This window comes from Muntiacus reevesi, chromosome 15, assembly GCF_963930625.1.
Source record: "Muntiacus reevesi chromosome 15, mMunRee1.1, whole genome shotgun sequence".
Taxonomy (NCBI): domain Eukaryota; kingdom Metazoa; phylum Chordata; class Mammalia; order Artiodactyla; family Cervidae; genus Muntiacus; species Muntiacus reevesi.
This window is the reverse complement of record NC_089263.1, coordinates 54,203,557-54,225,484: the sequence shown is the minus strand read 5'-3', so window position 1 is coordinate 54,225,484 and position 21,928 is coordinate 54,203,557. Positions and strand designations below refer to the sequence as shown.

Genomic DNA, 21,928 nt, shown 5'->3' with positions numbered 1-21,928 from the left:
CGGGGGAAGGGGGGTGCCCTCTGCACATCAAGCGTCTCTGCCTGTGGGTTTTGTGGGAATTTAATCAGGACTCATCTTGGAGGCCATTTGGAGGCTGGGTTAAATTGGAATAATCCAGACCCCAAGCAAAGAGAAAATAACTTGCCGAAGAGCCTGGGGGAAATGATCCCTGCAGAGCAGCTGCCTCGGGTGGGTGGGTGTGGTCGAGCCGAGGGGCTCTCACTCAGGGGTGGGGGCCAGCTGTGCGCCCTTGGGGAGTTGCACAGGGCTGTTGGTTGGAGAGGAGACAGCGAGAGAGGCCTTGGATTCGAGGCCCAGGCCCAGGTCTGCCTGCAGCCCGTGTTGTGCGGCTTGCAGGTCTCCGGGGCCGCTTTGTCAGCGCTCAGGAAGCTGACCCTGGCTGCACGGGCTGCATGCCAGGCACTCTATTAGCTGATTTAATCCTCACAGTGACCCCCGTGAGAAAGGCACTACGGTTACCCCGCAGAGCGGTGAGGTTACTGATGTCCCTTGAGTCTAATTGGTTCAGGCCACAGAGCTACTGTGTGCAGAGCTGGGATCTGAACCCATCCCTCCGGGTATCCTCTTGGCCAGTGCTTCCTGAATCCAGCTCCTGGCCCCCGCGTGGACTGCCTCTCCTCACCTGCGCTCGGACTCAGGACACGGTGGCCGCGCTGGGGGCTCTGGCCCTGCTCCCGGGCGCCCCCTGGTGTCCAGGCGATGGCATTGTCCAGACGGGCCCGGCTCAGGTCATGGAGTCTCTGCCTCCTACAGTTTATTGAGGAAACGAAAGTGCTGTCCTTTTTGAGGTTAGTGACACATGGCAGTGCAAAAGAACAGGGTTTGGCCCTGACAAGCCTGGGCTCAAATCTCAGCCCTGCCCGCGTGGCCTGGGCAGTCCCTGGGCCTCTCTGAGTCGTTCGCTCATCTGTGATGCAGGGGTTGCCTTCCCTTCAGGTCGGGGGCTAGCAGCGGGGAAGCGTGGGGAAGGCCTGGTCCTGCCCTCTGCAGGGGCCGCGGCCCAGAGCTGGGCACCCAGGTGCTCTCAGCTCCTCTCCTGGGTCCCACAGGGCGCCTGGGGCTCGGGTGGGAGGCACGCGGCAGAGCTGGTGGTTAGTAGAAGGGCCTGGAGTCTTGGAGGACGAAGAGGAGAGCAGTGTAGCCCCCACGGACCGTTGCTCCTGAGTTAGGATCAGCTTCCAGCCCTGCTTTTGTGCAGGAGGCTGGAGTTTTGGATGAACCCACCAGGAAAATGCTTCACACACACCTTGCGAGTGGGCTTGTGAGGAGCTGACCCCTGAGACAGCTGCCTGCCCTGCTCCCCAGGTGTCAGCCTGCCCACCCTGCAGGACTGGGGTCTGGTGCGAGGGAACCTCCAGCTCAGCCTAGGGCTCTTTCTGGGGGAGCCACACCTCCAGTGTTTAGCCCTGTCCACCTCATGGGTTATGGGTCCCCCTCCTTGTTTTTGTCATGCTTCTGAGAAGAGGCCTGCTCCACCCAGCACACCCCAGGAATTGCTGGACTGGAAGGCTGCTGTCCCCCAGGCCTGCACGGTAACTGGTCCTGAATACCCTCTGTCAGCAGGCAGGGCCCTGATTCTTGGTGATTCTCACACCTGTTGATACCACTCCTTTCTTCCCAGAGGCTGCCCGTCTTTAAGTATGGAATCCATCCTTCTAGGCCCTTCTCATACATGTGCAAATATGTGTGTGCTTAAAAAAAAATGAAAGAAAGAAAGGGCGTACTATTACTTATGTTCTCATATAACTTCCTTTTTCCACTGAATATATGTTTTGGCTTCTTTCCATGTCAGCCCACAAAGATGAAGAGGAGTAGGTCTGGTCTGCCCTTTTTGATGGCAACATCATATTTCAGCACATGAATGGGAAAAAAAAAATCATAGTTTATTCAATTATATTGACCTCATTGAGTCATTCCAGTTTGATTTGGATTTTTTTCTTCTAACTGACTGAGCTACAGTCAACACAGGTCTCTGCAGAGTTCTATAAAATTAATCCCTAGAAGTGGAATTTCCCAAAGACTACTGTAAACATCTCTCACCTTGTGGATATTGCTGGATTGTTCTTCAAAAAGCCTGAACAAATTTTTCGCCCCATTGTACACGGCTGCCGGAGAAATGATAACTGTCTGACTTTCATTTACATTTCTTCTGTTATTGACAAGATCGTACATTTCTTCATGTGTCTGTTGGCCCTTTGCATTTCTTCTGTGTATGAATCTTTTCATGTTAGTTGCCCATTTTCTCTTGGGTTGGTGGTCTTTTTCTTATTGATCGGTTAGAGCCACTTTTGGGATTAAGGATGTTGTCTCATTTTTCCTTTAAGATTTTTTTTTATGTGGACCATATATGAAGTCTTTATTGAATTGGTTACAACATCGCTTCTGTGTTATATTTTGGGTTTTTGGCTAGGAGGTATGTGAGATCTCCCCAGCCAAGGATCGAACCTGCACCTCCTGTATTGGAAGATGAAGCCTTAACTAGTGGACCACCAGGGAAGTCCCATGTGTCATTGTTTTAAAATATGGACTGTTTTGTTGCTGGCAGCTTCATCTTTGCACTGGGCCAAGCTAACATTTTCTATTCTGCTTTTAGAATGTGTATGGCCAGAGAGAGCACTTCAAATATTTTTAAAAACGTTTTGAAAATGAAAAAGGCTGCTGCGTTTTGGGAGTCAGAGCTGAGTGGGGCAGCAAGCCTTTGGGTCCGGAAGGGGCCATAAATCAGTGCAAACAGCTGCCACAGAGTTAATCCGCGTTTCCAGCAGCCGTTTCCATAAGCTGGAGCAGGACTCAGGAATGTCCCTGTCTCCGCCAGCCCGTGTCTGGCTTACTCGATCCTGGCCTCGAGCATGCCCGGCGCAAGTAGCACTGTGTCCCCTCAAGATGAAACAGATCATTAGCTGAGTCAGACAGGAGGGAGACTGCTTGTACAGCTGACCAGGACCGTGTCAGACGGGGCCTGTCAGACCTGTGGCCTTTGTTCCCCTCTGTCTGTGCCCAGAAGCCACCCCCTCCAATAATTTCAATCTGGTTCCCCACAGCAAGCCTGTAGCTGGCGAGCCAAGGATCAGGCTGCTAGCAGGGAGGTGGCAGCTGCAGCTGGGCCTAAGGGAGGCCCTTCAGAAGCCTCCAGGAGGCAGGGTAGGGACAGTAGGCACCACTGAAATGCCCCCACCCCGCGACCTGATGTCTCCAAACAGCACAGTGAAGGTCCCTCCTTGAAAACTCTCAGTAACCAAGCCTATGAGTTTCCTATTGCTGCATGACGGGTCACTACAAGCTGAGTGACTTTCAGCAGCTTCGCCCCCGACTTCCCCCCAACCCCCCCAGGCCTGCCGCTTGTTATCTCACAGTTTGGTAGGTGAGAATTCTACCTGGCATGGTTGGTCTCTGGTCTCAGGAAGTCACAGATGGGAATCAAGGTGTCAGCAGGGCTGAGTTCTCATCCGAACGCCCGGAGGAAGAACCCGCTCCCGGGCTTGTGCTTGTTGACGGCGAGCACCCAGTTCCTTGCGGCTGTAGGACTGAGGTGCAGTGTCCCTGCGGGCTGTCAGCAGGGGGCGCTCTCTGAGAGAATACAGGCCCCCCATTCCATCTCACAGCCCCCCCCCACCTTCAAGCGGCCTCGGCGTGTCCAGCCTTCCTGGTGCCTCAGGCAGCCCCAGGCGGGCCCCCGCGCAGCATCCTGCCCGGCCCCCTCTCATCCCCTCGCCCCCTGCCCTGTGTAAGGGGCAGGGAGACAGCGCAAGCCTGTCTACACCTGGGACGTGCCGCCTCTCTCTGCCGCCCCTCAGAGGGCTCTGGGGAGGGGCACCGTCGGAGCTGGTTCCGGGCCCTGAGGCCCCCGGGTCACTGCCTGATCTGTGTGGCCAGGGGCCCGAGTGGACGGAGCCTGGGCCCTTCCTCACATGCTCTGTCCTCACGTGACCCTCCGAGGTGTCAGGCCCTGCTTCCCCGCAGACATGCCAGGTGAACTGGACACTGAGCCGTGCCCAGTCGTGCCTGGGGAAGGCCCGACCCCGGCTGCCTCGGGACCCAGCACCCTTGCAAGGCTGGCCGTGAGCGTCGCTCACCCTCCGGCTCTGTCTGAGCCCCTCGGGGCCCGAGCAGTGGACAGGGCCTCTCTCCTCCCTTTTACCACAGTGGGTACCGCAAGCGGCCCCTGAGACGGCCCTCGCTCCAGAGGGGCCCTCGACCCCATTGTGGGTTCAGAAGGGACGCCCGGGCTGGACCTCTGCCCAAGGAGGAGCAGACCAACGCCGACTCACGGCAGTCAAGCCTTACGTGGTGCGTCTCCCTGCACGGCCACTCACGGTGACTCGGGTCCTCACGTCTTCACCAGCAGCCTAGGGAGTAGTTGCCAATGTTTTTCACCCCCTACCCCCCATTCTTGGAGCTGTGGAAACAGAGGCACAAAGAGGTGGCCAGCCCAGGGAGAGAGACTAGACCCAGGATCGGGACCCAGGCACCTTGCTCACCACTGCGTATACCCATGACCTGCGAGGGGTCTATGGACGAGGGTGGGCCTCTCCGTGGATCCAGCCCAAAGCCCTGGCAGATTTCCACATGGTTCCCGTGAGTCAGGCTCCCCAGTCCCCGCATCCCCAGGGCACGCGGCTGGAACTTTACTGTCTTAAAACGTGTTATTTCAGTCTCATCTCACCTGGGGCTATGGATGGGTCTGAAGAGGCGTGATGATGTCACCATCATCCAGGTATTTCCAGCCTTTTGAAGCCTGACACAAATCCCCACACAGATCCAGGCCCCTGTGCCTCCAGGGCCCCTGGGTCTGCAGGCAGAGCTGAGTCACCTTTGGTAAAGGGAATGCAGAGTGAACTGGAAGCAGGTGCTAGGGGACGTGCTGGGTCAGAGCAGGGAATAGTTCCTGAGTGTCCCTGGAGGGAATCAGCGGAGATTGGTTTATTGGGAGGTGAGAGGGGGGTCATGGGAGTCATCCCAGGAAGCACGCCTCCTGAACAGAACAAGGAGGTGAGGATGGAGCGCAGCCTGGGGGAGGCATGTGGGGTGCAGTGACTGAATACTAAAGCCCCCCCTGGCCGGGCCGGTGGATGAGACATCATAAGTGGACAGCGGGAACAGGAGAATCGAGGTCAGGACAGGCAGTGCCGTCTTGATGCCCAGGCCTGGCTCCACATCAGAGAGGCCAGTTCTCACTTCTATCTCCTCTCGCATGTGGGCCTGTCAGTCCTGCCCTTCCTGACTGCCTCCTCCTGGCCCAGGCCTGTGGTGCCTTCCCACCTCCCACCTGCCTGTCCTGCATTACTGGGTGGCTGCCACCGCCACAGGCCAAAAAGCCATCCAGTTGTTTTCAGAGCTGCTGTCAGGCTGAAACTTGGTTCTCCCAGAATGTACAGAGAGCGTCTTTCCCCATCTAGGATTCAAGAGCACGGGGCTCCTGCCCTCTAGCAGCACAATGGCAGGGGGAAGGTGACTTTGGACAATCTGGCACTGGATGAGTCATCAACACTGGAGCCTGCAGGTTGGCAGGCCAGGCCCCGCCCGCAGGCCCCGCGGCCACGGTCACCAGGGCTGTGCCAGGCCGACAGCGCCACATGGCGGCCGGTTGAGGAGTTGCAGGCCACCGCCACCTGCCTTTCCCTGTGCTGGTCTGTTGTGCTCCTCCGCGCTCCCCTTCTCCTTTCGTTTCCAGACTCAGCTCACTTTTATTCCATCTTCAGTTCATCTCAGACGTGCACTTGTCAGAGAGTTCTTTCTGAGGACTGCCTCCTCTGCGCAGCACTGGGCGGAAGGTCAGGCCAGGTCCCGACCCCAAGGAATGTGCCATCTGGCTGCAGAGTCAGAACCCAAATATGCGGGCATTTAGCAGGGTACCAGAGATGAGCAACTGAGCAAGGTAGCCGTACAGGAGAGAGATGATGGTGGAACAGGCAGGACTGTGGGTAGAAGATGCTGGGGGGTGTCTGCTGGGAGGCATCATCGTGATGAGACAGCTTGTCCTCAAGGGGTTGGGCAATGCTGGCCGGGTAGGTTGTTGCCAACTGGTGGTGGGGGGGAGGGGAGCCCCAGGGGTGTGCCGGGGGATGACGGGGAGACCACTCTGCTTGGTGCTGTGGTTTGGCTGGGAGTGAACTTCCCTCTGCCTTCTGAGAGGAGGTGGGAAGTGTAACTGCCGGGGCTTCTTCAACGGAGCACCACGGACTGGGCAATTAAATTACAGAAGTTAACTTTCTCAGAGCTCTGGAGGCTGGAGTCCAAGGTCAGGGTGCTGGCAGGGCTGGTTTCCTCTGTAAGCCTCTCTCCTTGACTTGTAGGTGCCCTCCTCCCCCTGTCTTCTCATAGTCTTCCATCTGTGTCCTGTCTCCTCTTCTCAAGGACGTTAGTCACCCGCATGACCTCATTTTCATTTAATCACTTCTTGGAAGGTCCTGTCTGCGAATACAGAGGCACGTCCTGAGATCCTGAGAGTCAGGCCTTCAGCATGTGGATTCATGGGGACGCGGTGTGCAGCCCATGGGCTTCCCAGGTGGCTCAGTGGGAAAGAGTCCACCTGCAACACAGGAAATGCGAGTTTGATCCCTGGGTCAGGAAGATCCCCTGGGGGAGGGCATGGCAACCCACGCCAGTATTCTTGCCTGGAGAATCCCATGGACAGAGGAGCCTGGGGGGCTACAGTCCCTGGGGTCACAAAGAGTCAGCCAAACTGCAGTGACTAAGCATGTGGCCTGTAACAGGAACAGGTTGCCGGGACCTGAAAAGTCTTCAAACCTTCACTCACATCTGACTTGGATGATTATCGAGCTGAGCTCAGTGTGTAGGTGGGAACTTTAAGAAGACAATCCAGGATCCCGCCACTGTGCGCGGTGCAGGCTCGATGGGCTCTGTAGGTGAGGTGGGCAGAACACCAGGAATCCAGCGGTGTGTGGTTAGAGCAGCCGCAGTGGGGAGAAGATGGTTCAGGGGGGAGGGTGTCAAGAAGGGGGCTCCTTGGTTAACAAACTCCAGCAGCTAGGAAGAAACCCCGGCACTGGGCCACCGATTTTGTTCTGTCTGTCCCAGGGGATCATCCAACTTTGATCCTGGGATGGGTTGTGTTGGGTGATACAGGTGAGGCTGATACAGCTACCCAGACCCTTGGGATGGGACTGCTCCTCCCAGAGGAAACTGTGTTAAGGAACTATTTCATCATTTAAATATCTGTTGTTATTTAGTTACTAAGTCATGTTGGACTCTTGCAACCCCATGAACTGTAGCCTACCAGGCTCCTCTGTCCATGAGATTTCCTAGGCGAGAATACTGGAGTGGGTTGCCATTTTCTTCTCCAAGGTCTGTTCCCAACCCGGGGATCAAACCCACATCTTCTGCATTGAAAGCATATTCTTTACCACTGAGTCACCAGTAGATACTATTGCCCTTGTCCTCTTTTCAGTGAGGAAGCTGAGGCAGAAGTAGTTACTTGGCTGGGGTCACGCGGCTGATACGAGTTGGAGCCAAGATTCAAACCCCAGGCACACGGGGGCCTGTGAATGCACTGGGGTCAGGGGGACGGCTCCTACCAGGTGTGGGGAAGGTGATGCTTAGAGGAGGGAGGTGGCCTGACCCAAGGCTTGGAGGACAAGCCAGAGCGTCTCATGCCGAGAAGGGGCTCGAAGGTGCTTGCAGGGCTGAGGGTCTGGTGTGTGCAGAGGCTCCAGGGCCTGTGAAATCAGTGTGTTAGGCTTAGTTAGTTGCCGCTCAGCATTGGAATCTTCTTCCTGGACCAGGGATCGAACCTGTGTCCCTGGCATTGGCAGGTGGATTCTTAACCACTGGACCACCAGGAAAGTGCGGGAGCTGGCGTCTTCAGTGGGTACAGATTCCACAGTGCTTTTTCCTCTTCCTTGCAACTCCAGGAAGTAGACAGGAGTGATTAATCATAACCGCCAGTCTACTACTGATCAGGAACCCATAACTCGAACGGCTGGGTCTTGCCCAGGCTCAGGGGAGAGCTGCTGGAACTTGCATGCAGGTCTCTAGGCCCCCGTCCCAGGCTTTTGCTCCCTGGGTCATGCACGGGCCTTGCCCCAGGGCTCCCCCCACCAGCCTGGGTCTCTGTGCCTCGCTCCCTCTGCCATGGGGTCTGCAGGCCCCAGAGTGACCTGTGTGGGGGGCGGGACCGCTCACTATGTCACCCTCCCTCATGAGAGTTCTGCCCAAGTTTCTGAAAACGGTGCTCCCTAGGGCTGGAGAAGCATGGTCAAGACCCCTCATTGCTGGTTCCCCAGGAAACTCCTGTGGTCCCTCAGGGGAACAACATGACTCTGTAGCAAGAACCATAGAAGTGCTGATTCCAGGGGGCCCCGGGCCCCCAGCTCCTGGGCACGTGACTGCAGAAAATGATTTATTTCAAGCCCCAAGCCTTATCATGCGTGAGAGATGTTCAGCCCTGTCTACGGTGGAGGAAAATTGGCACAAACGTAAATGTCTGACCTGAGGGGAAATGTCAGCAGTTGGGTGGCCAGGAAATGCAGAATCATGGGAAAATACTGGTGGCAGCAGCGTCCAGTGGAAAACAATTAAAAAGGAAAGTCCAGTCACGGTTATAGCAAAGCAGATAAACAAGGTGCCTCTGCAGGGGAGAGTCCTCCAGAGAAGCCAGTGGCCAGACTGAGGGCCTGTGAGGGCTGTTGTGTTTTCAGATGGAACAACTAGTGGCGCGGTGGGGTGGGGCGAGCCTCGGGGAGAGCGGAGCGTGAGGACCCGGCAGTGACCGGGGGGCCCGAGGGCAGGCAGGCAGGCTGGCCCGGAATGTGGGTCAGCGGCGCCCAGGCACGCCAGCCACGCACTCTGCGTCCAACCAGATGTGGCCGAGATGCCCGAGGAGCCAGCCTTGTGCACAGGGCGCCATCAAAGGTCAGTCCGTTCACTCAACAAGCCCCTGTTGAGTACCTACTGTGTGCCGGCAGTGTTCTAGGCACTGTGCCCACAGGGCTGAAAAAACACACCAGTCCCTGCCCTCATGGAGCCATTCTAGAGAGGGAGAATATAGTGACTTCTCTCGCGACACGTGCCAGGTGCGTCCTCTCTGCCGCCCAGGACCACACAGCCAGCTCCGGGCCCCGCAGGCTCTTTCGCTGGCCTGTCTTCAGCTCCTCTCGCCTCAGCAGAGCCCTCACTCACTAGTGTCGTTCTCTGGGGTCCCACCCTGCACGGAAACTTCAGAGGATTCCAGCCTTTGTGTGTCCTTGGGGACCGTCGCTGCCCCCAGGTTTTGTTTCTCTCGAGTGTCGTCTGGAAGAAATGAACTGAGGCAGGGTCTTGTCACGGCTGTCCCCAGGCCCTGCCTGCCCTGCCAGAGCCCCACCAAGGCCTCCTTCACAGCCTGGTGCCGGCACCTTGCTGGACGCAGCCAGGAAGCCACGGAGGGGGAGACCCAGCACTGTCATCCCCAGAAACTGGACGTGGGCCGGTAGCTACGATTTAGAATCTACGTGCTGTCCTGTCGGGCCGCCCAGCTGGGCTCGCTCAGTGTAGTAAGAGAAATCACCACTGCTATTATGTGCCAGGCCTCCCAACAACCCTCTCGGGAGGCCTTGTTCCCATTTTACAGATGAGAAGAGCGAGGCCCAGCATTGATCAGTCATTTGCCAAAAGTTACAGCTAGTTTCAGAGTCAGGCTTCAGAGCTGCACCTTCAAAGTGCCCTCTCCGCCTCCCCCAGCTGGCACGTGGGGCACCTGTTCGTCATTGTCTTTGGTCCTCTTGCTAGTTCTGTGGCATCTGTCCCCCGTGGCATGGGAGTGTGGCCACCTGGCACAGTGGACAAGGCAGGCGTGTGACTCGGACACCTGGCTTCTCACCCTGGGGCTGCCCATGACTTGCGCGTGACCTTGAACTCTTCTCTTCCCCTTTCTGGACGTGATGGGACTTGCCGTCTCCCAGGACCTCTGACTTCACACTCTCAGACAAGGCCGGCAGACAGGGAAGAGGTGGGTGTTTCAGGTTCCCAGGGGTTGCTGTTTCAGCTCTTAGCAGAGCACAACCCACCACCTAACTAAAAAAAGCTTCCTTTCCAACTCCCATCCAGAAATACGATGACAGATAAAGAAGTAGCCTTTTTCGGGGGACCAGAAACAGCCTCCTGGGCTCCCAGTGCTGACTGATAGGAACAGTCTTTATACTATTTGGGGGAGAAGAGCTGGCACTGTTGGGATTTTCCCGGGGTTGGGGGGGGGGGACAGCTGCAGGGACCGCTGCTATCACTGTCCCTCCCATGGGATGGGGCCGACGTGTCTCATGCCACCAAGATGCCTCCCACTCAGGTGACCTCTGAGTCCACAGGCTAGACCGATGTCACCATCCTCCTCTCCAAAGCTGGGTCAGTGTGTGCGCCCGGGCGGCACCGTGTCCTCAAGCAGGGCCTCTGCAGCGGCCGTTCTGTCTGCCAGGAGTACGCGTGGCCCAGATGCCTGGCCTGCCTGCTCGTCTTCCAATGTCTTGGCTCCGCAAGGCACTTCCTGGGCGCATCCCACCTCCACTGGCACGCCCTCGCGAGCCCCAGGTCACCCGCCAGCCCCGTCGGGCTGTCCGTCTTGCTCCTCCGTCTGGCTGCGGCCTGGTCCCCGCACCTGGAGTGTGGGCTTCTCGAGGCAGCATGGCTCGTGTTCCTTCACTGCTGGATCTCAGGCTCCTAGGATGCGACACATTTTTTTTTTGTTGTTGTCGTTGGTGACTGGTGGTTGAAAAACCAAAATAGGAACAGTAGTAGTTTCTAATTTACTGCGATCTCACAGGCGTTGCAAGATGGTTTTAGCTACAAGCTGCCAGAAATTGGGTCAAGCTACAGTCATCATGGTCTACGGTCCGTGAGTCTAGAGTTGGGATAAGCCCCGATTGTGGAGCAGCCGGCAGCCCAGCGAGGGACATGGGTCCCTTCCAGCCTCTGCCCTGTGGGACTCAGGACTGCCTTCCCTCAAGCCTGGCCCATCGGGGGGGTGACCGAGCTTGAACTGTGGGCCTTTCAGGCAGTGTGACCTGGATGGTCTCCAGTCCTGGGCCCACCCTGGAGAGGGTGCAGGGTCGGCAGCTGGTCATGCCTGCTGCTCAGGGTGTGGTCAGCCAGCTTTAAGTTAGGATAAAGGAAGAAGAATGCGACACTGCGCGTGGCCCCTCTTTCTTGATGCACTCGGTCCTTTGACATCTCTGCTGGGTCCTGCTGCCACCCAGGGTACCACCTCTGACACCAGAGCCCGAGACTCCAGAAAGGTGGGGGTGTCTGGTCTAATGCCCGCTGTGGTCCACTCATTAGGAATGTCTCGTCTCTGCATTTCACCGGGACCCCAACATCTCTGCGGGAACACTGCCCTCATCCTTCTCTGATTCACCTGAGACTCAGCCGGGGCGGTGGTGGGGGACGCAACTCTGCAGGTTTGCTGGAGAACTGAAGGAGACGCTGTATGTACCTGCTGCATTTCTCTAGCCCAGTTTCCTGCACAGGCCAAGTGCTTGTGCTTGATGAATCTCAACTGCTGCCACTGGGGTTTTCTCCTTTTTTTTTTTTTTTTTTGAATTGATATAATTCACGTACCATAAAATCCACCTTCTTAACGTGTAGATACAGTTCAGTAGTTTTGAATATATTCAGAAAGTTGTGCAACCATCACAACTATCTAATCCCAGAACATTTTCATCACCCCAAAAAGAAATGGACCCGCCTGCAGTCACTCCCCATTCCACCTGCCCCCCAGGACTTGGCAACCACCCGTCTCCTTTCCATCTCAATGGAGCTGCCTGTTCTGAACATTTCAGATAAATGAAGTCATATACTCTGTGGCTTTTCTAACTGGCTTCCTTCAATTCAGCATGATGTTTTCAAGGTTCATCTATGTTGTAGCATGCATGCAAACTTCATTCCTTTTTATGCCTGAGTAATATTCCATTGTGTGGCTGTGTCACCTCTTGTTTACCGGCTCATCAGTTGACAGACATTTGGGTTGCTGCCACATTCTGGCTGTTATGAATAACACTGCTGTGAATATTCCTGGACAGGCTTTTGTGTGGACGTGTGTTTCCGTCCTCTTGGAAACACCTAGGTGTGGACCGCTGGGTCACACTGGAACCGTGTTTAACTGTGTGAAGAACTGCCAGAGCGTTTCTCAGAGGAGCTGGACCGTCTCACGTGCCCACCAGCAAGTGTCAGGACACTCATCATTGTCTGTCTGATTTGGTTGTAGCCAGCCTCACACGTGTGATTTTAATCTTCGTTTCTCTGATGCTTCATGACGTTGAGCACTCCTCCCTGTGTTTACTGGCCTTTTGTGTGTCTTATTTTGAGAACTGTCCATTTTGGGCCCTTTGCCCGTTTTTAACTTGGGTTACTGGTCTTGTTTTTTGTTTGGTTGTTAATAGTTTTTCATGTATTTTGGATACTAGACTCTTTTTTTGTTGTTTTTGTTTTTTTTTGGATACTAGACTCTTACCAGATATATGATTTGCAAATATTCCCCCCCCATTCTTTGGGTTGTCTTTTCTTGATAGTATCCTTCGAAGCACAGAGGTTTTAAATTTTGACAATGTCAAATATGTCCATTTTTATCGATTGCTTGTGCTTCTGGTGTCTAAGAAACCATGTCTAATCCAAGGTCATAAAGACCTATACCTGTGTGTCCTTCCAAGCGTTTTATTGTTTTAGCTGAAATGCTTTTGCTGCATCTATTGATAGGATTGTGTGAGTTTAGTCCTTTTATTCTGTTAATAGGAGCAGGCACTTTTCTGCTAGGGAGGCTGTGATCAGTAGCCTGAATTTGGGATCCAGCTGCCTGGGGATGAGCCCCTCAACTGCACCTCTTACTCACCGTGTGACCTTGGACAGGGAGCTTCCCCTCTCTGTGCCTCATTTTCCGTATCTGTAAAATGGGGGTGACAGCACCTCCTTATGGGACTCTCGTGAGGGTAAATGATTGTTTTGCAGACTCTGTGGAACAGTGTCTGGCATGTAAACAAGTGGGGTTTCTTGATTGTTGGCCATTAGCTGTGACATTAGGTGGAAAGCTTTGATGGCCTGGGGTGGGGAGGGCATTGAAGGCGAATCCATAGTAAAAGTCTAGACAGTGTACTAAAAAGCAGAGACGTCACTTTGCCGACAAAGGTTCATATAGTCAAAGCTATGGTTTTTCCAGTAGTCATGTATGGATGTGAGAGTTGGACCATAAAGGAGGCTGAGCGCTGAAGAATTAATGCTTTTGAACTGTGGTGCTGGAGAAGACTTGAGAGTCCCTTAGACAGTAAGGAGATCCAACCAGTCCATCCTAAAAGAAGTCAACCCCGACTGTTCATTGGAAGGACTGATGCTGAAGCTGAAGCTCCAATACTTTGGCCACCTGATGTGAAGAGCTGATTCATTGGAAAACATCCTGATGCTGGGAAAGATTGAGAGCAAGAGGAGAAGGGAGCGAGAAAGGATGAGATTGTTACATACATCCCTGACTCAATGGACATGAATTTGAGCAAACTCCGGGAAATGGTGAAGGACAGGGAAGCCTGGTGTGCTGCAGTCCATGGGGTTGCAAAGAGTCATACATGACTTAGTGACTGAACAACAAGTGATAAAAGCCAGGCAGATTATTCACCTGCTCCAAAAAAATCTGGAAGCTTTTAACAGGAGGCCGTCTGTTTGCCTCCAGGGATCTCTGAGTCTTCCCGTGGGAGGGCTGGGGCCAGGATGGGTCACCTGCCAGACCAGGTGGGTGCTGCGGCATGCCCGCCCGCTGCCACACCCTTTAGTTTGTTTGGCCTGGAGTCTCACACCCCGTTAGGGCCTGGCTGGAGGGGCTACAGCAGGAAGTCTTTGCACAGACCACCGCCTCCCTCCATGGCCTGCCAGCCCCTCACCATTGTTTCCACCCCAGCTCTGACTCTGGGCAGGGGGTGCAGAAATGGGGCCCCATTTAGATAATGGCTTACAGCTGAGAGCCAGGATACCCCGCCAGCTCCCTCCTTCAGTGCTCTGATTTTCCTGGTTTCTCTCTTCCTGACCTGCCATGTGAGCCCGGCTCCTTGTCCTCCCCTGGATGTGACTGTCCAGTGACCTTGGGCAAGGACTGCCTCTGTTTCAGCCTCTGTCTGTGAGGAATGTGAGTGCTCCAAGCAGAGGGCCTGCCTCGTCGCCCACCAGGGTTCCTCCCTCCCTGGGTCCCCGAGAAACTCTGCCCACCCCAGCATCTGCCATCACTCTGCGCCTGTTTGGACTTTGGACTTTGCTGGTGGGGGGTGAGGAGGGAAATGAAAGCACTTTTAATATACCCTGTGTAATTCTTGGCACTTGCTTTTTATGAGATATGTGAAGCTGGATCTTACCTTGGTTTTAATGTTTTAATGTACTGACCTCCTAGCCAGCCAAGTAGCTAGAAGCTGTTGGAGACAAGCTGCTTTATTGTTTGCTTTTGGTTTGGTTTCCAAGTTTGTGGGTGTGTGTGGAGGGGAGTCATCCCCATCCCACTAACGCTCAGCCTTTCCCGGCCCCTGTGCCCAGAAATACAGGGTGGTCTTACCTCCTGAGGAGCCGGTGCCCTGATTGGGGATGGAGGTAGACAAAGTAGTAATAACAAGCCAGTGGTGCAATTCAGCAATCTGCAGAGAGATTCAGAATGCACTTTCTGAATTCGCGAATGATTTTTTCTGCCTTCACTTGATGCCTGGCTCCAGGATCATCCTGACAAACAGCACACCCAGCTTCCAGAGCTTTTCAGAAAACCGAACACGCCAGGAACCCACTTTTTGGGTGTGCAGAGAAGGCCGGCAGCCCCCTGAGACTGAGGGCTTAGCAAAGCCGAGGCAGGGGGGCTGGGTGGGGGCTGGGGGGGCTGGAGTCTGGCAGCCAGAGGAGGTCGGGAGTGTGTGCCTGACTGGCCCATCCACGTGACGGCGGTGGCAGAAGCCCCTCTGTTAGGCACGAGAGGCTCCAGGAGAGGGGTCGCTGTGTGACAGCTAGCCCCTCTTTAATCCCTACCCCTCCTCAACGTCTCCTCCGCGCCCCTCCACCCCGCCCCCATAGGATTATTTGCAGACTTCAGATGTGATGTATGCAAAGCCTTCAGCAGTGGGGGCCTCAGGCTAAGAGCTGAAGGGCTGGTGTCATCCTCCGGTGATCAATCACTAAGCCAGTACCTTGTATGGAGGGGCGTCGTCACTGCCCATGGAAAGTGTTCATATTTGATTGAGTGCAAATTCGAGTCACAAAACAGCATCCCGATGTCAAGTGCTGTGTGTGTGCGCGTCACAAGCCCAAGCGCGGGCTGAGGAGGTGGGATCGAGTCAGCGGCTGCCTGGGTCTCGTTTTCACTTTTCTTTGATCTTCAGGCTTTGCTGTGATCAGGCTGGTCCTTACGGGAATGCTATTGACAATAGTTAATGGCTCTGCCCTCGTTCCCTGGGCACGTGTGAGCGTGTGTGTCTGCACGCCCACGGGTGACATCAGGGTGTGGGCTGCTGGATGAGGCGGGCAGGGGTGCTGAGGGGCCCCGTGGAGCAGGCAGTGCTGACGCGGGCTCCTCCTCCATCCCCAGACGACAGGATCTGCTCTCCGCCCTTCATGGAGCTCACGAGCCTGTGCGGGGACGACACCATGCGACTCCTGGAGGAGAACGGCCTGGCCTTCCCGTTCAGTGAGCACCCGAACTCCTGGGGGTGGAGGGAAGCCTCGGCCACCCGGGGAAGGCACAGCCCCGGTCCCTGGGTCCCTGGGTGGTAAGGGCCTGGCCTGACGGTGACCATCTAGCGCCCCTGAGGGCAGATGCTGGCCCTGGTGGAGTCAGCCTGTCTCCTCCAGCTCCCCATGACCCCCCTCCCCACCCCAGGGGCCGCAGGAGGTTTTGAGAGTTTCTCTCCGTATCTGCCAGGCTGGGCTTTGTAGGTGAGTAACCTTGCTAACTCCTGTTTTTCTCTCCCCCACCCACAGTTTGCAAAACCAGAGTGGCTCATGGCACCAACTCTCACGAGGTGAGTGGAGGAGTTGATGACTTGACAGCCCCGTCCCCCTCCAGCCCCCCTGCTTCCCTGCCCCCCCTGCCTCCCCGCCTCCACCCCCATCCTTTCAGCTCACAGTGTCTCTCTGGGAGCTTGACAGCCCTGCTGCTGGGTCCCAGCGCACCTGCTGGTGGCTCGGTACCCCATCTCCACCTGCACCTTGGGCCTCTCCTCTCCCCAAGGCTGGGGTGGGCGTGCCTGCCCCCTTTGAGCCCGTGCGAGCCACACCACCATCTGACCTTCCTCTGGCCCGTCAGCGTCGGTCACTTCCTGCTCTGGGCCGGGCACAGGCCTGGCCGCCCCCCTGCAAAGATCCCGTCACTGCCCACAAGTCTGCAGGTCCTGCTGAATCGGGGAAGGGGGTGGGAGGAGGAAGGGGCACCCGACCTGCTGTGCACGTGATTTCCCCCCCCGCCCCACCCCGCGATGTTCATTCTTATACTCAGCCAGTGGCCGTTCACCTTGGGTGCTGAGGGAAGGATGCCTGAGATGAGAGTGCTGCCCCAGTGGGGAAGACGGGGTCCCGGAGGCAGAGAGCGCCAGTGGGCGTGTTGTGGGAGGCCAGGCGGAAGAGGCCCTCTGGGGGCAAGAGGAGCTGGTGGCCAGGCAGGGGCTTGACTGGGTCTGTCACCATCTTGGGGAATCACGTCTGGGACGTTGCCTCCAGGGGCACAGCCCAGCCTGGGGATCCCCTCATGAGCTGCGTGGGAGGACACCCTGGGTGGTAGAGGTTTGACCCTCCTGGAAAGCCCTGTGGGCAAGCCTGTCCTGGGCAGCCCCACCATCAGAAGTGCTCTCCCACGACCTCATGACTAGACGTGGACAAGCCCGGCAGCGGCGCCCTGTAGATTTAAGTAGTGTCTTTGTCCCTGGCGCATACCTATGGGGAAACGTCTCTAAACAGATGATGTGTCCGCGTGGTGTGGAATATGCTGTGATGAAGCTGAGGGGTCCCATTGCTTGTGGGCAGGAAGGTGAGGGCAGGAAATCCCGGCCTGCGGCAGAGGTCAGCTGTCTCCTGAGGTCTGGAACCCTCATGGAGCCTCCCTGTCTGGGTCTGCCTGGGCTCCATGCCTGGGATGTGCTCCTGGGCCAGACCCGGGGGTGGGGGGACCGGAAGGCTTCAGAGCGGCCAGACCATGGCCCTGGAACTCACAGTCCCCTCACCAGCACCGGACCCCCGACCATCCACCTGGCCCATTACACCACCGAACAGTTCCTCCGCTGGTCAGCGCCTTGGGGTTTTTCAGGACAGAAGGGCAACTGCAGTCAGGAGTGTGAGTGGACCATCCAAACGCAGAGCAGGTCAGCCTGCTGGAGGGAGCTGCTGCTGCTGTGGACAAACAGCTTTAGAGTCACTCCCGCCTGGGACCAGATCCGGCTGTGTGCACTGCCCGCTGTGTGACTGTGGGCAAGTGACCCGGCCTCTCTGAGTTTCTGTCCCACACTTGTCACTGGCGATATGACGGCTGATGTGGAGGGTGAGGGAGTTGCCGGTACTGCTGAGCTGCTGTGGGCTCTGGCCAGGGAACATGTGATACGTTGTAGTGACTTCCCGGGTGGCTCAGTAGTAAAGAATCCGCCTGCCATGCGGGAGACACGAGTTCAATCCCTACTTAGGGAAGATCTCCTGGAGGAGGAAATGGCAGCCCACTCCAGTACTCTTGCCTGAAAAATCCCACGGACAGAGGAGCCTGGCAGGCTACAGTCCAAGAGTCACACATGACTGAAGCGACTAAAGAGGTGTAGCCAGTTGCCCTGCAGCCTGCTGGGTCATTGCAGAAGGGGCAAGGGTTCTGGGTTGAGGTGACCTGCTTCCTCTGGGAGAGTCTTGACTCCATGGGGCCAGCTTGATTTAAGGTGTTTCACCCCTCAGTCCAGCTCTCCAGAGTTTGGCTCGTAGATGTACGCATGTGTGCCATGGCCCCTCTTCCCCTTCCTCATCCCTGGGGCTCCCCAACCCACTGTGTGCTGCTTCTGGGAGGGGTTCCTCTGGTGGGCGTCAAGAACAGAGCTCCAAGATTGGGGTCTGGAGTGTTGCAGGTTCCCAGGGGGGGCTTCTGTGCTCCAGGCCACCTGCCTTCTGGGAGGCTGATAGCATCAGAGGAGTGCCTCCTCTGGTGGGGTGCCCTCCATGGCATGAGCCCAGGGGGGCCAGGCTCCATCCCACCTCAGGGGTACCCGGGGATGTTGAGTGCAGTGAGGATGGACGCCACCTCTGTGTACATGGTTAGCTTTACGCAGGAAAGGGGGCTTTCCGATTGGGGTCCTCACCCGGACCCCAGCCTGCTGAGCCTTGCTTCTGATTCCTCAGTCCCTAGCTCAGTCACCCAAAATCAGGACTTGTTTGTTTTTATTTTATGTTTATGGTTTGATTTCTTGTTTTGGTGTAAGCACTTGAGTTTGTTCCACAGTGAAATACCACCCTCCTTAAAAAAAAAAATTGAGCCAAAAGCACAGAGGACCCCCCAAAGCTACCCCATGAGGCTGATGCTATTTTATAGCTGATGGAAATGGAGTTTAAACAGGGCTTATGCAGCAAGTGCCAGGGGTGGGACTTGAATTCATGTCTGGCTCTCTTACTTTAATCGGCAGGTTAAGGAGCTATTCATTGTGGTGTGCATGCGCGCGCACACACACACACACACACACACACACACACACACACACGCACGTTTCACTATGGTATCTACATACACATTTGTTTCATTGTGGTATACACACACATGCACATTTTGTTTCCCCATGTGGCCTGGGTCTCTACCTCCGCCCCACCCAGCTGGGCCCCAGATACGTTTGGGTGGTGCTCTGTGACGGTTCGTTGAGAGACGACAGCTCGTGTGGGCAGCCAGCTGTCCAGCCCTGTTATCCCCTCCCTGGGCAGGAGCCCTGGGCAGCTGGTGGCTCCTTGCTGTGGCCCTGAGGACTGGAAGGAACATTCATCATGGCCCCAGCACTGGCTGCTGGCTCTGGTGGGTCCTGGGCAGACCCAGCCTCAGCCAATGCAGGGAGGTTTTTTTCCAGTCGCCCCCCCCCACCCCGCCGCGCTTCCCGCCTCGACTTCTGTCCCCTGCCAGGTCCTCCTTTTGGAGGCCTTTGTCCCCACAGGAGTCAGGACCCAGGAGTGGAATGTTCCCATTCCTTAAGCACTCGTGTGTAAAGTGTATAATGTGGCGGGGCTGGGGGCTGCTGGACCCCATCCCGTTCTGGGCTCTGTCACTTGCCAGCAGCCTCTAAGGGCCTCAGGGCCTCAGTTTCCTCATCTGTAAAAGGGGCATGATGTCCGTGCCCACCTCGGGGCAGGGTGTGAGGATGACACCAGGTGACTCGGGTGAAGTGGTCACACCAGGGCCAGGCGTGTCATGAGTTCTCAAGAGGCAGCCGTTGTCATTACAGGCTTTGAATGCAAGGCCTCCCAATTCCTGATCCCTTGACCTCCACTTCTTGCCCCACCCCCTTGGTGCCCCACCTCCCACCGCCAACGTCCTTGTAGAGGAACCGCTACAAAGAGGTCCCAAGGGGTGAGTAGTACACAGCCCAGGGGGGCCCGTTCCATGGGTACAGTGTGAGTAGTGAGATTGTGCAGTGCGCAACCAGCTCAACCCTACATGGCAGGCCTGACAGTGCAGGATTTCCAAACCCCCCACAGCAGGAGTAGATGGATACCCAGGTGTTCTGCTCGAGGCCCACCCCACTCACTCTGGCTTGAGACTCTTCCTGGGGAGGCCTCGTGCCACCGGGCCAGGGGTGGCCCTTGGTGGCGGTGCTCGGGACAGTGATAAGGCTGCGGAGGTGGTAAGACTCTGACCAAGCCCTTGGCTCCCTATCTCCCCAGATGGCCATCGTGTTCAACCAGGAGGGCCTGAGCGCCATCCAGCCGCCCTGCGTGGTCCAGAATTTCATCAACCACAACGCTGTCCTGTACAAGGTGTTTGTGGTTGGCGAGTCCTACACCGTGGTCCAGAGGCCCTCGCTGAAGAACTTCTCCGCGGGCACGTCAGGTAAGTGGGCCTCACACTGTCCGGGATGCCCGCGCTCAGGGGCGTGGCTGGGACACGGCCCTGGCCGCCTGTCCTTCGGCACTGACCCTGGTCACCCCAGGTTGTTTCTGGAGGGAGGAGAGGTGATCTGAAGGTTGGCAGAGTTATGTCCAGTAGGTGAAGAGGTCTTGGAGCATGAGTGGGAAACCCCTGTCCCACCCAGGTCCGCCGAAAGGGCTCCGTGCATCTCAGCTACCATAAGCTCCGGGAAGAACTTGAAAGCTTTATGCACCCAGGCCGCTTCCCGGGGCCCCTCGTGATAAGGAGGCTTACCAAGAACATGCTGGACTGGGTGATGGGCTTTTCACGGATGCCAGGAAGGGAGGGGCCCCTGGTATTTTGAGGGCCAGAGCGCTGGCTGCTTTATCGTGGCTCCTTTTTCCAATTGGGAAACACTGAGTCAGCTGCTGCCTCTGCAGCCCCTGAGGTGGACGCGAGCTCTGTTAGGAGTTACGCTCGGGGCACAGGACTTGCCGGCTGTGGGGCCCCCGGTGGGTCAGGAGTGGACTCAGGGGTGAGGACCATATCGGTGAGCATGTTCTGGACCAGTGAATGATGGCCCGAAGGGTCCCTCGGCTGTCACACGGTGGTGGCATTTGCGGGGAGCTGCCCCATCTGAGGGTGTCCTCCCGGGAGGCCGAGGGGCTCCAGGCCCTCAGCTTTTCTTCAGCTGCTCTCCAGATCCCAGTGACCCTTGGCTATCGCAAAAACTGACACTTAAGACAAAGGTTTGGTGTTATCGGGGCTGCTCAAAAGACTGCTTTAGTGGTTCTGGAGGCTTCTTCAAGGTCAGTTCCAGGAGCCTTTGGGACAGGGGCCGCGTCTCTGGAATATGCATGGTGTCCCCTCGGCCGGAGGACGTGGGTCGCTCCGGCCTGTCTTGGTGTCACTCGCAGTGCGTTTCTCTCTGCACGGGAAACCCGCCGTCAGCAGACGCAGTGCCGGGCCGCTGAGCAGACAGACGTGTCCGCCTAAAATCCCGGGACTGCCTGTCACCGTCCGCTCCTCGTGGCTGCAAGCCACTCCTCTTGGACCAAGTCCAGCTGTTCCCGTCCTCTCTCAGCCATTCTTCCCGTTAACACAGCCCAGAGAGCAGACACTTTGGAAACGTGTGTCTCTCTCCCCTGACCTTCTGAGTGCTGGGCGGCCCACCCTCCTAGGCGGGACTGGTCCACATACCAGTCCCTGCCGCCACCCACTGGGGTGATGGAGTGACTGGCGGTGGGGGACCAATGTCGGGAAGGGTCTTTTTGTATGTGACTGTATATTAGCAAAAACATTCTTAGCAATTGTGGGCAGGGTAAGGCCAATATTTTTTAATCCTCTTTATATTGTTTCCTGGTTTTTAAGAATATGTTTAAATCTACAGCAAATGTATTAAGGGAAGAAAAAGTATACCTTATACAGTCATTTTCCTTTTTTTCTTGTTTTACCCTAAATCACTCCATCTCTTCAAGAAACATACCACCTGGTTCCCTTCCTTTCCACACAACAATTGTCCCACCCTTTCCCCTGGTTGCAAAGGACTGGCTAGTTTCCATCTGGGAACCACCAGTGGCAGGGTGTGGGCTCTACATCCCATCTCAGGACAAGGGCTCCACATCTGTGTCTTCTTGTGACCATTCTGGTTGCGAGTTTACTGTAATATGCAGGCTGCTTGCTCAGTCGTGTCCGACTCTTTGTGACCCTATGGGTTGTAGCCAGGCTCCTCTGTCCAAGGGATTTCCCAGGCAAGAATGTTGGAGTGGGTTGCCCTTTCCCTGTCCAGGGATCTTCCTGACCCAGGGATCAAACCTGCATCTCCTGTGACTTCTGCACTGCAGGCTGGTTCTTTATCGCTGAGCCCCCGGGAAAGCCCAAATGTGTTAACCGGGACTGAGCAGATCA

General features: G+C 56.2%; 1 protein-coding gene across 1 annotated transcript in view; it reads left to right on the top strand.

Moving 5' to 3' along the window:
- Window positions 1-21,928, top strand: part of ITPK1 (inositol-tetrakisphosphate 1-kinase) — a 155,389-nt gene that overhangs the window by 117,530 nt on the left and 15,931 nt on the right. The window contains exons 5-7 of the mRNA XM_065906510.1: window positions 15,542-15,640; window positions 15,934-15,974; window positions 19,837-20,002. Coding sequence (XP_065762582.1) covers window positions 15,542-15,640; window positions 15,934-15,974; window positions 19,837-20,002 — 306 coding nt within the window. The remainder of the gene's footprint in view (window positions 1-15,541; window positions 15,641-15,933; window positions 15,975-19,836; window positions 20,003-21,928) is intronic.